The 16606-nt window shown below is 53.0% G+C and overlaps 1 protein-coding gene across 4 annotated transcripts in view; it reads left to right on the plus strand.

Annotated features, from left to right (window-relative positions):
• SMG7 (SMG7 nonsense mediated mRNA decay factor) overlaps window positions 1-16606 on the plus strand; it is a 90491-nt gene that overhangs the window by 27846 nt on the left and 46039 nt on the right. For all 4 annotated transcript variants that reach the window (XM_076055994.1, XM_076055995.1, XM_076055996.1 and 1 more), the window contains exons 3-10: window positions 1301-1418; window positions 5566-5698; window positions 7253-7427; window positions 8964-9035; window positions 10479-10629; window positions 12283-12418; window positions 12829-13063; window positions 14298-14451. In XM_076055994.1, coding sequence (XP_075912109.1) covers window positions 1301-1418; window positions 5566-5698; window positions 7253-7427; window positions 8964-9035; window positions 10479-10629; window positions 12283-12418; window positions 12829-13063; window positions 14298-14451 — 1174 coding nt within the window. The remainder of the gene's footprint in view (window positions 1-1300; window positions 1419-5565; window positions 5699-7252; window positions 7428-8963; window positions 9036-10478; window positions 10630-12282; window positions 12419-12828; window positions 13064-14297; window positions 14452-16606) is intronic.

Raw genomic sequence — 16606 nt, forward strand, 5'->3', positions numbered from 1 at the left:
TTTAGGCTGGCCTGCCTACGATCCATCCTGGGTTTAACCATACTGGATTGTGTGAGGAGCTCACAAATCCTTGAAAGATCTGGGCAAGGTCCCATCGGTGAGCTCCTCCGGCGGGCAAGGCTGCGATGGCTGGGTCATGTAGCCCGCATGCCCAGCCACCGCATGCCGAAACAGCTTTTGTTCGGCCGGATTGAGGGGGCTAAGTGGGCGCGGCACGGGCTAGAGAAAGGATGGAGTGATGTGGTACAGGAGGACGTGGAGCTGAGTGGACTTGCCAATGACTGGTACCAGCGGTGTCAAGATCGGCCTCTGTGGAGGAGGCTCGTGAAGGATGCTACTGGGCAGTTGGAGGTAGTCACCCTCCAACAACAACGGAGGGCGGAGGAGCGACGCTCAGAACAACGAGCGGAGCGCCGGGTGGCTAAAGCACAGCAGGTTGGCACAGTAGGAGGCACAGGTGGTGCATCAGCCAGTCATCTCAGTCAGTCGACCCGTGGCACCTGGGTCTGCCCCGTGACCTTCTGCCAGCGGGCGTTCGACACTTCACGTGGCCTCAGGGTGCACATAGCCTGGCACAAGCGTCGTGGTGACGTCACCGCCACTTAGTGGCGAATGGCGGTTGTTGTTTCACTGTGTGAGTGCCTGTGTGTGTCTCACCATGTGAGTGGCTGTGTATCTCGCCGTGTGTGTGGGTGTGTATCTCACCGTGTGAGTGGTTGTGTGTGTTTCACTGTGTGAGTGGTTGTGTGTGTGGGTTTGTGCATCTCACCGTGTGTGTGAGTGTGTATCTGTGTGTGTAGGTGTGTATCTCTGTGTGTGTGTAGGTGTATATCTCTCTGTGTGTGAGGGGTGTATCTCACTGTGTGTGTGGGTGTGTATTTCCCCGTGTGAGTGGTTGTGTGTGTCTCACTGTGTGAGTTGTGTGTGTTTCACTGTGTGAGTGGCTGTGTGTATCTCACCGTGTGTGTGGGTGTGTTTCACACCGTGTGAGTGGTTGTGCGTGTTTCACTGTGTGTTTGGTTGTGTGCATCTCACCGGGTGTGTGGTTGTGTGTCTCACCGTGTGCGCGGGTGTGTGTCTCACCGTGTGTGTGGGTGTGTGCGTCTCACCGTGTGTGTGGGTGTGTATCTCCCCGTGTGAGTGGTTGTGTGTGTTTCACCGTGTGAGTGGGTGTGTGCGTCTCACCGTGTGTGTGGGTGTGTATCTCACCGTGTGTGTGGTTGTGCGTCTCACCGTGTGTGTGGGTGTGTGCGTCTCACCGTGTGTGTGGGTGTGTGCGTCTCACCCTGTGTCACCGTAGATGGCTCGCTGAGCGCCGTTGACGTGTGGACGTCCCGCCAGAACCTGCAGGACGTCTACCAGAAGATGCTGCTCACAGACCTGGAGTACGCGCTCGACAAGAAGGTGGAGCAGGACCTGTGAGTGCTCGCCTCTCGCTCGCTCACACTCTCGCTCACTCACACTCTCTCACACACAGACACTTCACTCACATTCTCTTCGCTCACGCTTAGACACACACACACTCGCGTGCTCCCAGTGATCATCGGATGCGTTGCGCAGCACGCTAACCACTCCCCACACACTGACATAAACTCACACATACTCGCCTATACACACAGGCACAATTCCCTGTGTAGCCTTTAACAGACTGTTGGATGAAGTGCTGTTAGCGTGCACCTATTGAGGCCGGCACGGCGCACGAGGGTGGCTAGCCACCTTGCCTGGCTGCCTTTATCTCTCCACTGCCGATGTTTACATAGTGCACCCGGTACTAGTTTAAGGATGAGTCGACCTAGGTTCTGATAATCGCCACTAGTATTGGCCGTGAGCGGGAATCGAACTCGGGTCGCCGAGTTCGTGGTGTGCTAGCCACTTTACAACATCTCCCCACACACTCACACATACAACAACAACCACCATTCGCCACTAAGTGGCGGTGACGTCACCACGGCGCTTGTGCCAGGCCATTTGCACGTTGAGGCCACGTGAAGTGTCGAACGCTCACTAGCAGGAGGTCACGGGGCAGACCCAGGTGCCATGGGTCGACTGACTGAGATGACTGGCTGATGCACCACCACCTGTGCCACCTACTGTTACAACTTGCTGTTCTTTAGCCACCTGCGCTCCGCTCGTTGTTGTGAGCGTCACTCCTCTGCCTTCCGTTGTTGTTGGAAGGCGACTGCCTCCAACTAACCAGTAGCGTCCTTCACGAGCCTCCTCCACAGAGGCCGATTTTAACACCGCTGGTACCAGTCATCAGCAAGTCCACTCAGCTGCACATCGTCCTGTACCACATCACTCATCTGTTTTCTAGTCCACGCGACCAAATATAAGTTGCTTGGGCATGCGGTGGCTGCGCATGTGGGCTACATGATCAAGCCAACACAGCCTTGTCTGCCGGAGTAGCTCAATGATAGAACTTTGTCGACATCTTTCAAGGATCTGAGCTCCTCACACAATCCAGCTAGGTTAAACCCAGGGTAGAATGTAGGCAGGCCAGCCCGAATGTTTCGAACCCGACACAGATGTTCCATTATAAGGGTCCACGTTTCACAAGCATAGAAAAGGGAGGGCATGACTGGCTGATAAAATGATACACACCCATTCACAGTGAGATACACACAACCACTCACATGGTGAGATACACACCCACACACACAGTGAGATACACACTGACACACAGTGAGCCACACACCCACTCACAGTGAGATACACACCCACTCACACAGTGAGATACACACTGACGCACAGCGAGATACACACCCACACACAGTGAGATACACAGCCACTCACAGTGAGACACACACCCACTCACACAGTGAGATACACACCCACTCACCAAGTGAGATACACACCCACTCGCACAGTGAGATACACACCCACACACACAGTGAGATACACAGCCACTCACAGTGAGACACACCCACTCACACGGTGAGAATCACACTGACACACAGTGAGCCACACACCCACTCACAGTGAGATACACACCCACTCACAGTGAGATACACACCCACTCACACAGTGAGATACACACCCACTCACACAGTGAGATACACACTGACACACAGAGAGATACACACCCACACACACAGTGACATACACACCCACTCACAGTGAGCCACACCCACACACACGGTGACATACACACCCACACACGGTGACATACACACCCACACACACAGTGAGATACACACCCACTCACACAGTGACATACACACCCACTCACAGTGAGCCACACCCACACACACGGTGACATACACACCCACACACACAGTGAGATACACACCCACTCACAGTGAGCCACACACCCACTCACACAGTGAGATACACACTGACACACGGTGAGATACACACCCACTTACACAGTGAGCCACACCCACACACCCTTTATAAGAGTCCGCGTTTTTGCAAGCATAGATAAGGCAGGGCATGAATGTGGTCAACAAGACCCGAAGCTTCCTGTGGGGTGACAGGCCCAGGTATCTTCCACACAGCAGCGTTACACAGCCGATGAACAAAAATAATGTCGCTCGCTTGATTCGGAGTGAGACCTCCGCTGCCCAGGGAACTTCCCCCATCATTCGCGGGAAGTTGAGGGGGTGGAGAATTTTACGACGTCAAATTAAACTCTTTTTACTTAACCAAGTGAGGCCTACTGAGCCTTGTAGCTCTTTCAGAAGCGACCTGGATATCACAAATGATAGCTCTACGAAGTGGCTTATCACATGGACGTCTATAGCAGCCAAATACTTTAAGCGCACTTCTCTAAATGTGGAGGGGAAAACTGGAGGACCCAGAGAAACATCCACGTGATTACGGGGAGAACATGCAAGCTCCAAATATACAGCAGGCTTCAGGGTCTAGAATCTAGATTGAACCCGCAACCTCCTGTATACCAGGTACCCAGGCACGTGCTTGGTCTTTGTGGGGCTGATGCCAAGGCCCCATTGGCAAGCTCCTGGTTCAGCGCTAGAGCTTGCAACTCCTTAAGAGTAGTACCAGATAATCAGCATGCACAACATGGTTGACCAATAAGGTGGTCATCCCTTGACCGCACACAGGCATTCATCAGCCTACCATTGAATCTATACCATAAAGACATTTCTCTGGTCCAGCCGTGGAAAGTGTCTCAATCGACGTGGTCAAAAATGCAGCTCACAAGCACTCGCACACGCTTTATTGCCATCGAAATGTTCATAGTTAGTTTCATTTATGTTGGTGTATAGCCCCGTGAGCCATTCGGCTCTTGAATCGGGTGCAACCGCAACAAACAAAAAAACACGAACAAGAACAACATCTTAAAGTGACTATGTGTGACTTTGTGCAAACAGAAAATACAGGGAAAAAAAAACAGCAAAATATTCCTGAAATAGCACCGTACACCAACGCTGTGTGCAAAAATCCCAGTGGGATGCAAGTCAAACAACAACAACAACAACCACAAGACGACTAAGATTAAGGCCATCAGTCTAACTCCGTACTACAATAAACAAAAACATGGCCAAAACAAAAAAAAACTTTTCGAAATCACCAAAATAAAAGCCACAAATCCAATGTAACAGTGATCATAGGGACTGTGACCGAATTTTTTTAACAATAAACTACATCAATAAATTATAACACCAAAATCTAGAGCCATATTTTAGGCCAATGAATAGCAGTGGAATCTAGGGTTGTACAACTCCTCTAGAGCAGTTTTGAGTGAAGATCTCATAGGTAGTGATTCAAGTTGCAGTTTATTGGCAATAGCATTCCAGACCCTGGGGGCATCAATAGCAAAGGCGACCCTGTGATGGAGTGCTCCGTCTCACGCACTAACAGTGCCTCTCCCGGCGCCTGACTTCTATTCCCCGCGCCTCTACACACCGTCCCACGTCTTCCCCACACATCTCTGTCTCCCAATTCCCATGCATCCCCATGCCTCCCTGCCTCACCGTGTCTCCCCCTTTCTCCCCACACCTCTCCACACCTCCCCATGTCTCCCCCTTTCTCCCTGTTCCTCACCTATCCACTCCTCCCCGTGTCTCCCCCTTTCTCCCCACACCTCTCCACTCCTCCCCATGTCTCCCCCTTTCTCCCTACACCTCTCCACTCCTCCCCGTGTCTCCCCCTTTCTCCCCACACCTCTCCACTCCTCCCCGTGTCTCCCCCTTTCTCCCCACACCTCTCCACTCCTCCCCGTGTCTCCCCCTTTCTCCCCACACCTCTCCACTCCTCCCCGTGTCTCCCCCTTTCTCCCCACACCTCTCCACTCCTCCCCGTGTCTCCCCCTTTCTCCCCACACCTCCCCGTGTCTCCCCCTTTCTCCCAACACCTCGCCACTCCTCCCCGTATCTCCCCCTTTCTCCCCACACCTCTCCACTCCTCCCCGTGTCTCCCCCTTTCTCCCCACACCTCTCCACTCCTCCCCGTGTCTCCCCCTTTTTCTCCCTGTTCCTCACCTCTTCACTCCTCCCCGTGTATCCTCCTTTCTGCCCGCACCTCCCCCTCTCACCTCTCCACCTCCTCCCTGTGTCCTACCCCGTGCCTCCCCCGTGCCTCCCCCGTGCATGCTGCTTGCAGGTGGAACTACGCCTTCAAAAACCAGATCAGCAGCCTCCAGGGCCAGGCGAAGAACAGAGCCAACCCCAACCGTGGGGATGTGCAGACCAACCTGGGGCTCTTCCTGGAGGCAGCCAGTGGCTTCTACACACAGGTGTGGAGGGCTGGAGGTGGCGTCTGCATGTCCCCCCCCACTCCCCCACCCCCGCGCGCCCGCGTCTCTCACCCTGTGTCTCACTTTGTGTCTCTCCACAAGTGCCCACATCTCTCACCCTGTGTCTCACCCTGCCTCTCACCCTGTCTCTCACCCTTTGTCTCACCCTGTGTCTCATCCTGTCTCTCACCCTGTGTCTCACTTTGTGTCTCTCCACAAGTGCCCACATCTCTCACCCTGTCTCTCACCCTGTCTCTCACCCTGTCTCTCACCCTGCGTCTCACCCCGTGTCTCACCCTGTCTCTCACCCTGTGTCTCACCCTGTGTCTCACCCTGTGTCTCACCCTGTCTCTCACCCTGTCTCTCACCCTGTCTCTCACCCTGTCTCTCACCCTGTGTCTCACCCTGCGTCTCACCCTGTCTCTGACCCTGTCTCTCACCCTGTGTCTCACCCTGTCTCTCACCCCGTCTCTCACCCCGCGTCTCACCCTGTCTCTCACCCTGTCTCTCACCCTGTGTCTCACCCTGTGTCTCACCCCGCGTCTCACCCTGTGTCTCACCCTGTCTCTCACCCTGTGTCTCACCCTGTGTCTCACCCTGTCTCTCACCCTGTGTCTCACCCTGTCTCTCACCCTGTGTCTCACCCTGTGTCTCACCCCGCGTCTCACCCTGTGTCTCACCCTGTCTCTCACCCTGTGTCTCACCCTGTGTCTCACCCTGTGTCTCACCCTGCGTCTCACCCTGTCTCTGACCCTGTCTCTCACCCTGTGTCTCACCCTGTCTCTCACCCCGTCTCTCACCCCGCGTCTCACCCTGTCTCTCACCCTGTCTCTCACCCTGTGTCTCACCCTGTGTCTCACCCTGTGTCTCACCCTGTCTCTCACCCTGTGTCTCACCCTGTGTCTCACCCTGTGTCTCACCCTGTGTCTCACCCTGTGTCTCACCCTGTCTCTCACCCTGTCTCTCACCCTGTGTCTCACCCTGTGTCTCACCCTGTCTCTCACCCCGTCTCTCACCCCGCGTCTCACCCTGTCTCTCACCCTGTGTCTCACCCTGTGTCTCACCCTGTCTCTCACCCTGCATCTCACCCTGTCTCTCACCCTGTGTCTCACCCTGCGTCTCACCCTGTCTCTCACCCTGTCTCTCACCCCGTGTCTCACCCTGTGTCTCACCCTGTGTCTCACCCTGTCTCTCACCCTGTGTCTCACCCTGCGTCTCACCCTGTGTCTCACCCTGTGTCTCACCCTGTCTCTCACCCTGTGTCTCACCCTGTCTCTCACCCTGTGTCTCACCCTGTGTCTCACCCTGTGTCTCACCCTGCGTCTCACCCTGCGTCTCACCCTGTGTCTCTCCACATGTGCCCACGTCTCTCACCCTGCGTCTCTCCACGTCTGCTCACCCTGCGTCTCTCCACGCGTGCCCACGTCTCTCACCCTGCGTCTCTCCACGTCTGCTCACCCTGCGTCTCTCCACGCGTGCCCACGTCTCTCACCCTGCGTCTCCCCCTGCGTCTCCCCCTGCGTCTCCCCCCCCCCCCCCCCCGTGTCTCCCCAGCTGCTGCAGGAGCTGTGCGTGGTGTTTGAGGTGGACCTGCCCTGCCGCGTTCGCTCCTCCCAGCTGGGCCTGGGTATCGGACCGACGCCGCCTATGGAGCCGGCCATCGTGAAGCCGCAGCCCAACTCCTGCCTCTACATCTGCCAGCACTGCCTCGTCCACCTGGGAGACATCGGTAGGGGGGGCGATGGTCTCCGTAGCGACGGCATTTTTACGGATTTTGCTCGGATGCGTGTTAACGTATGGTTGCCCTCCCTCTATCCGCCTGATGGTGTCGCTTGTTGTAATTACTGGCGAAACGTCACGGTACTCGAGTTGTAAATGTTGTAGTGGTTTTACTCTTCCAACACACAACCGCTTAGTGCTGTGTAGTATACACGATACACTACACTATACACTATAATTGTAAATGTAGTAGTGGGTTTACTCCCCCAACACACAACCGCTTAGTGCTGTGTATTATACACGATACACTACACTATACACTATAATTGTAAATGTAGTGGTTTTACTGTCCCAACACACAACCGGTTAGTGCTGTATAGTATACACGATACACTACACTATACACTATAATTGTAAATGTAGTAGTGGGTTTACTCTCCCAACACACAACCGCTTAGTGCTGTGTATTATACACGATACACTACACTATACACTATAATTGTAAATGTAGTGGTTTTACTCTTCCAACACACAACCGGTTAGTGCTGTATAGTATACACGATACACTACACTATACACTATAATTGTAAATGTAGTAGTGGGTTTACTCTCTCAACACACAACCGGTTAGTGCTGTGTAGTGTACACGATACACTATAATTGTAAATGTAGTAGTGGGTTTACTCTCCCAACACACAACCGGTTAGTGCTGTGTAGTATACACAATACACTATAATTGTAAATGTAGTGGGTTTACTCTCCCAACACACAACCGGTTAGTGCTGTATAGTATAAACGATACACTACACTATACGCTATAATTGTAAATGTAGTAGTGGGTTTACTCTCCCAACACACAACCGGGAAGTGCTGTGTAGTGTACACGATACACTATAATTGTAAATGTAGTAGTGGGTTTACTCTCCCAACACACAACCTGGAAGTGCTGTACTAGTAACGAATTGGCACGTTTTGTTTACATCACAAACCTTACTAATTGGCTTTGCTGAGTGGTCGCGGGTCTAACGACACATTTATCCTCACGCGATCTAACCCAAAACATTCATTATGGATAATATTGGTCGCGAAAGCCTAACGTGTTAAACTGACTATTAAAACAATTTTTTTATTTAACTGGGTAAGGGCCCGCTGATCTTATATAGCTCGGCTGAAGTGCCTTATCATTAACACGTGGAAATTGATAGCAGCAGCCAAATATTCAAAACGCATGTTTCTATACATGGGAGAACACGCTAACTCCAAATATACAGCAGCAGTCGTCAGGGTTTGGATCGAACCCACGACCTCCTTTATACCAGGCGAGGTAGTTAACATCTCCTAGCCACCACGGGTTCGTCTGTGTAGTGCTGCTGCTGCTGCTGCTAAAGTGGTTGGTGGTGGTTATGATCATGGTGTGGCCCCGTGTTTGTGTGTGTGCATGTGCACTTGTGTGTGCTCGCTAACGGTACTTGCCCCAACATTCTGTTAAGGCTATACGTGGGGGGGGGGGTCTTTGTTTTGCATGTGCCGTGCCTCCCCGACTCAGCTCGCTACCGCAACCAAATCAGCCAGGCGGAGTCATACTACAGGCACGCTGCGCAGCTGGTGCCTTCCAATGGTACGCACACACGCACGCACGCAAAGACACGCACACACACCCCAGGGTACTAGACGCACACACACACAAACAGGTCTACCAGACCGACGGTTTCATCTCAACCACCACCACACTGTGTTCAACCACCACACTGCAGGTCACAACAACACACACCCACCCACTCATTCACTTGAGCCGCTATCATCACGTGTGGCACGTATGTATGTATGTGTTTTGAACCGTCTTTCGCACCCTACGTAGCCAACTGTGCTGATCAGAGGTGCCTGTTTTTTTTTTAATTTTACGAGGGAAGGCCCACTGAGCTGTGGAGCTCTTTTTCAGAAGCGACCTGCCCACAAGTGATGGCTCAACGAAGTGGCTTATCGCGTAGAAATGTATGGCAGCAGTGAAATACTCTAAACGTGTGTCGATGTCGATTCTAAGTGTGGAGGAAAAAACCGGAGGACCTGGAGAAATATCCACGTGACCACGAGGAGGAGAACATTCAGACTCCACATATACAGCGGGCGTCAGGGTTGGGATCGAACCCACGACCTCCTGTATACCAGTCGCAGCACGACTGCTGCCATTCTACGGTAGCTGACGTCAACAGTTGTGCCACACGCCACTCATTCCCTGTCGCATGGTATTGTGGGGGAGCCTCAGTAAAGTTATTTTATATTCTTAGTTTTTTCGGTAAAGTCACGTTGAAGGGAAACAACAAAATAATAAAATATATATAAACAATAAAAAATTCTCACGACGTTTCGACCATAACTCAAACGGTCGTCTTCAACCAACACACCTGAAGACGACCGTTTGAGTTATGGTCGAAACGTCGTGAGAATTTTTTATTGTTTTATATATATTTTATTATTTTGTTGTTTCCCTTCAACGTGACTTTACCGAAAAAACTAAGAATATGAATTACTGCAGTCACGAAAGCTTTAAATCAAAATTTAAAGTTATTTTACTTACATTTTTCTTCCAATTCCAGTTACGTACGTGCGTGTTCCGTCATCGGAACGCAAGTAAAATCACTTTATCGGTACGTCTTCAGCTTCGAAGACGTAGCACACGTACGTACGTCATCGGAACGCAAGTAATATAACTTTATCGGTGCGTCTTCAGCGAGGAAGGCAGTGCACGTACGTACGTCATCGGAACGCAAGTATTATAACTTTATCGGTACGTCTCCAGCGAGGAAGACACAGTACACGTACGTACGTACGTCATCGGATCTCAAATAAAATTACTTTATCGGTACGTCCTCAGCTCGGAAAACTTAGCACACGCACAGTACGAACGGAATCAGAAGAATCGCAAGAAAAACTGATGACGTACAGTGACGTGCACGTACGCACGTACGTACGTACGCACGCGCGCGCGCCATCGGGAAGCACAGTGTACTTGCCATGTTTCACAACACCTTGCCACCGCGTGTGTGTGCGGTTGCGACGGCAGGCCAGCCGTACAATCAGCTGGCGATCCTGGCGTCGTCGCGCGGAGACCACCTCACCACCATCTTCTACTACTGCCGGAGCATCGCCGTGCGCTTCCCCTTCCCGGCGGCCGGCACCAACCTCAGCAAGGCGCTGTCCAAGGCCATCGAGGGGCAAGCGCTGCGCCCGCACCACCATCGGAAATCCGGGCCGGGGCCACGGCACGCCGGCATGCACGCGGAGAGAGAGAGAGAGAGGCCACGTCTCCTAGCCACTGTTGGGCGCCTTCAGTAGCGGGATGTGAACCTACCGATAAAACTGAATGGCATTTGTATTCTTTGTCACGTAGATAGGTTATTTTCTTTGAACCTATCTACGTGACTTTGCCCAAAGACCCAAAGAATATGAATTCCTGCAGTCGCGGAAGCTTTACGTCAAGATTTGAACGGCGTTTCACAGGTTGTAATAAAAATTATAATTTGCTTGGGGGTCTTATTTGAATGGTGATACGTTCAACTGGTTGCGTGCCAGAACGACACGGAGGCGCAAAGGAATCACGGACAAGCAGGAAGGCACTCTACAAACTATTGAAAAACTAATTTTTATTTTACCAGGTACAGCCCCCACTGAGCTATGTAGCTCTCGGATGATGGCTCAATGAAGTGGCTTATCATCATAATCATCAGTGGAGATTTAAAGCACCAGCCAAATACTCTAAACACATGATGTTGATTCTAAATGTGGAGGGAAAAGCCAGAGGACCCGGAGAAAAATCCACACGACCACGGGGGAGCGGGAGAGACAGACGCAAACTCTAAATATACAGCAGCAGGCGTCGGCAGGGTTGTGATTGGACCCACGTCCTCCTGTATACCAGACGAGGTAGTTAACATCTCCTAGCCACTGTGGAGCGCTCACTTGGTGAGCTGGCGCCAACGATTTTACAAGCTCCCCGGTCCTCTCTGTTTATATTAAGGAGTTAATCGGCCAATGAATGCAGTAGGAAATCGGAGCACCCCTAGCGAGAAACCCCACGCGTGCCAGGGGGAAACGCGCTATAGCATACAAACGGAAGAGGTGGAACTCCACATCTTTTTTTTTTTGCTGTACTGCCTTTCTGGGTATCCAGGGGATATGGCTCCTCCTCGGAGTCTCCCTACGGGAAGGGAGTTTCACAGCAGCTGGGTGTGTTAATCATCATAAAGGTTTCTTGGTGGTTGCAAAAGCCGACGTGTTAAAGAGTTTTTTGTTGGGTTAGATCGCGTGAGTATAAATGTGTCGTTAGACTCGCATCACCTGACACAGCCAATTATTAAGGTTTGTGTCGCTTAAACAAAACGTGTCAGCGCGCACCGGTCGTGTGTTGGAGAGTAAAGCCCACAATAACATTTACCGTTCGAGTAACCGTGAAGTTGTGCCAGTAATTACAACAACAAACCAGCAGCCTCATCGGGCGACAGACAGAGTTGTGAAGAAATCCTCCTCCTGCTGTTTGTCTTCAACAGAGCAGGTGGTAAATGTGATGTCGTCACCTGTGAGCCAATCGGGCTGTGAAGACCAGAGAGTGGTTGGGGGTGAATGTATTCATGAAAATTACAATTAGATATCTATTTTTGGTCGGTTGAATAACCCCACGTTTTGTTTACGTGACGAGCCCTTAATTGGCTGTGTCGGGTGGTGGCGGGTTTAATGAAACATTTACACGATATAACCCCACAAAACACCTCCGTTATGGATAATATTGGTGGGGGAAAGCTTCCTATTACCGCTGCTGTTACTGTGACCACTCCAAGTTGTGTTCATTCTTTCTTTCTGACGTCCCGCAGGAGGGAGGAGCCCAAGGTGAAGATGGGGCTGCTGGATTTCCTGAAGCTGTTCATCCGCTTCCACGCTCACGTCTACCTTGGCAAGAGCCTGGACCGCCTCGCCTCACTCAGCCACAAGCTGGAGGAGGCATTCAAGGTGAGAAGTTGCAGCAGCAGCAGTGGTGGCGGCAACAGCTGCAGCAGCAGCAGTGAGGATAGTAATTGAGAGCATTTGATGCTGGAGCTATCGCACGGACTAAACTATACAATTTTTTTATTGAACCTGGTAAGGCCCCCACTGAGCATGTTATTACAGCCTTTTTTCGGGATCGAATCCACGACCTCCTGCACACCATGCGAGGTAGTTATCTCCTAGCAAACCGTGATGATGATGATGAGAGAGAGAGAGAGACGCAGACTCCAAATATACAGCAGGCATCGGGGTCGGGATCGAACCCACAACGTGCCGTAATCCAGGTTGAGGCGGTTGACATCTCCTAGCCACCGTGGCCATTGTGGTTGCGATGTAACCAACCGCTTGCCCTGTGCTCTGTGCGACGGGCGCAGGGGCTGCTGGCCGTCAGGGCACTCTCTGCCCAGCAGCTGGTGCACCTGGTGGTGGTGACGCTCTTCCAGATGCACCATCTGCGCGAGGGTGGCGGCGGCGGCGGCGGCGGCGGCGGCGGTGGTGCCGTCGAAGAACAGCAGCCCGAGGCCGAGCAACAGCAGCAGCAGCAGCACGACGACAATGACGACGACGACGATGATGAGACGCGTTGGACAAACGCGCTCACGCTCTACAGTGAGAAGAGGACACGGCGACACGGGCGCGGGGGAAGGGAGAGGTGTGGGGACAGATGCAGTGCCGGATTAAGCTAGTGCGAGGCCTGTAGCGTACGTCATAAGGGGGCCCTAAATTAAAAAGAAAAACACCAAAATATTGAAGCACAAATTTTTTACTTGCGTAGTAAAGTCATTGTATTTTTTTTTCATTTTCTATACAGCCAGATAATACGACACATCGCTAACCTTCAACACCCAAGTCGTTCATGAAAGCTGAAGGCGGTATAGTACTATAGTAACAGCAAGTGCAGAATCACTCAACCGGAATTGATAGCTTGAAAGCATTTAGCGCGGGGCTTTTGAAAGTGCGGGGCCCGTAGCATATGTGGCTACTTTTGCTACGAGGATAATCCGGCACTGGACATACAGAGGAGGATAAACCACCACCATCATCATCATCATCGCGTAAGCTTCGGTTGTCATCCTCGCAGCAGCAGCAGCAGCGGCTTTTGCTTTGCCGTTGAACAAAGGCGGCGGTCACCGCATCATCATCGCGCGGCGCTTTCAGATGCACTTCCCGCGGCTATCTGGGACGCTCTCCCCTTGCAATATTAGGAAGCCACTGGGGCAATACACTTCTAAATCATCATCTAGATTGACAGACTCATTTATTTAGAACTGCTTGTTGTTGTGTTCAGGTTGTTGTCCTTCCACCCGCGCACCTATTAGCGCAGTTGGCTACGTACGGTGCGAAAGAAGTTCAGCATACATACACACGCGGGATCAATGTGATGCACACACCGGTAAATGAAGAGGGACTCGCACAAAGGGGAGATACAGGGGGGATACTGCCACACACACGGGGGGATAAATCCGGGGGGGGTGGGGGATACAGAGGGATGGTCGAGGTCCTCGCACACGCGAGATAAGACACAGGGGGATACATACAAAGACAGACTCAGAATCTTTATTCATCCTGGAGGAGATTCCCGATGAGCTATGAAGCTCTTTTTCACGGGCAACAAACACGATGCGAGTTTTTAAAAAAAAAAAAGCAAACGATCGGGCGCTCGTATTCCTTGCACAGCGGTAACGCAGCGGAGTGAGCGGCCGGGGGATAGGTGCCGGGGGGACGCAGCAGTCTGGGAGGTCGTGTGGCGAGAGATGCGGGGGAGCTGCCACCAACCTCGTGGCACGCGGGAGGGTTGTGTGACGAAGTGTGACGCGGGGTGCCACCGCGTGTCACCGTGCAGGCGCCCTGCTGGACGGGTTGTGCCGCTACGCGGTGCTGCCGGTAAGTGAGGAGGTGCGGGCGCCGTCGGCGCTGCCGGCCGTGAAGGTGGCGCTGGAGTGGCTGGGGGCCCGTCCGGTGGTGGTGGAGCACCGAGCGCTGCAGCAGCACTGCCAGTGAGACGCGCACACACACACGCACACACACATGCACGCACCCACATGCGCACACGTACACGCACACACACGCACTCACACACACATGTGCACACACACACGTGCACACACACACGTGCACACACACACGTGCACACACGCACACACATGGGCACACGCACGCACACACACACACGTACGCACACATGCGCACACACACACGTGCACACACGCACACACACACGCACTCACACACACATGCGCACACACACGTGCACACACACACATGCACACACGTACACACAACAACAACAACCGCCATTCGCCACTAAGTGGCGGTGACGTCACCACGACGCTTGTGCCAGGCTATGTGCACCCTGAGGCCACGTGAAGTGTCGAACGCCCGCTGGCAGGAGGTCACGGGGCAGACCCAGGTGCCACGGGTCGACTGACTGAGATGACTGGCTGATGCACCACCTGTGCCCCCTACTGTGCCAACCTGCTGTGCTTTAGCCACCCGGCGCTCCGCTCGTTGTTGTGAGCGTCGCTCCTCCGCCCTCCGTTGTTGTTGGAGGGCGACTGCCTCCAACTGCCCAGTAGCATCCTTCACGAGCCTCCTCCACAGAGGCCGATCTTGACACCGCTGGTACCAGTCATCGGCAAGTCCACTCAGCTCCACGTCCTCCTGTACCACATCACTCCATCTCTTCTCTAGCCCGTGCCGCGCCCGCTTAGCCCCCTCAATCCGGCCAAACAAAAGCGGTTTCGGCATGCGGTGGCTGGGCATGCGGGCTACATGACCCAGCCATCGCAGCCTTGCCTGCCGGAGGAGCTCACCGATGGGACCCTGCCCAGATCTTTCAAGGATTTGTGAGCTCCTCACACAATCCAGTCTGGTTAAACCCAGGATGGATCGTAGGCAGGCCAGCCTAAATGTTTCTAACCGGCGAAGATGTTCCATTAGGGGGGTCCACGTTTCGCAAGCGTAGAGAAGGGAGGGAATGACCGTGGCCGAGAAGACCTGAAGCTTAGTGCGGAGCGACAGACCAGGTAGCTTCCACACAGCGTTACGCAACCGATATTGCCGCTCGACTGATTCGGAGTGAGACCTCTGCTGTTAAACTGGAGCCAGTCATAAGCACACTGCCCAGGTATGGGAAACTCTCCACTCTCTCCACAACTGCCCCATCACCGATTGGGAGTTGTGGGGGTGGAGTGTCCGATGGTACAAAATACCCAGGCAGGTGCTTAGTTTTGGTGGGACTGATGGTAAGGCCCCACCTCTTAGTGGCACGCTCCAGTCTCAGCAGCAGCGTCTCCAACTCCTCCTCTGACTGAGCAGCTATTACCAAATCATCAGCATACATAACGTGGTTGAGCAATAGGGAGCCATCCCTTGACCGCACCCGGGCATCGATTAGCCTCCCATTATATCTGTACCATATGGAGATTCCCCCGGTACAGCTATTGAAGGCTTCACGAACTACGTGGTCAAAATAGATGTTAAATAATGTGGGAGCCAGAGGACATCCCTGTCGCACCCCAAGGTGTACAGGGAATGGCTCTGACTCCCGGCCACGTAGTTTTACCTGGGCCCGCTCACCATCATGAAGGTCCTTAATGATCGTGAGCAGAGGGTCAGGGACTCCAAAAGCACGAAGAACGACCCAGAGCCCAGGCCTACTGATGGTATCATAGGCCTTGACCAGGTCAATAAAGCAGAGATGTAGGTCTTGTTGGAATTCCCTACACCTCTGCTGTAGCAGACGGACAGAAAATATGGCATCTGTGCAGGACCGCCCTTTCCTGAAACCGCATTGGGGCTCCGCAAGCCTCTCCTCAGCGTGCCTGGCAAGGCGATGCTGAATAATCCTTGCCAGGACCTTTCCCGGCACACTGAGGAGTGAGATGCCCCTGTAGTTGTTACAGTCTGTGCGGTCCCCCTTCTTAAAAAGGGGGACCACCAGGGCATCCTTCCAATCCTGCGGAACCCGTCCAGTGGTCCAGACTGTTGTTATGATGTCATATAGGGCAGTCTGTGCACAAACGCCACCCTCCCTCAGCATTTCGCTTGGGAGATCATCTCTGCCCGCTGCCTTTCCTGGTCTCAGACTCCGGATCGCCTTAAATACTTCCTCAGCAGATGGCACCTCAGCCAGCCACTCACAGGGGGTGA

Source organism: Petromyzon marinus, chromosome 74 (assembly GCF_048934315.1).
Source record: "Petromyzon marinus isolate PM22_M1 ecotype Great Lakes invasive population chromosome 74, UKy_Petmar_22M1.pri1.0, whole genome shotgun sequence".
Taxonomy (NCBI): domain Eukaryota; kingdom Metazoa; phylum Chordata; class Hyperoartia; order Petromyzontiformes; family Petromyzontidae; genus Petromyzon; species Petromyzon marinus.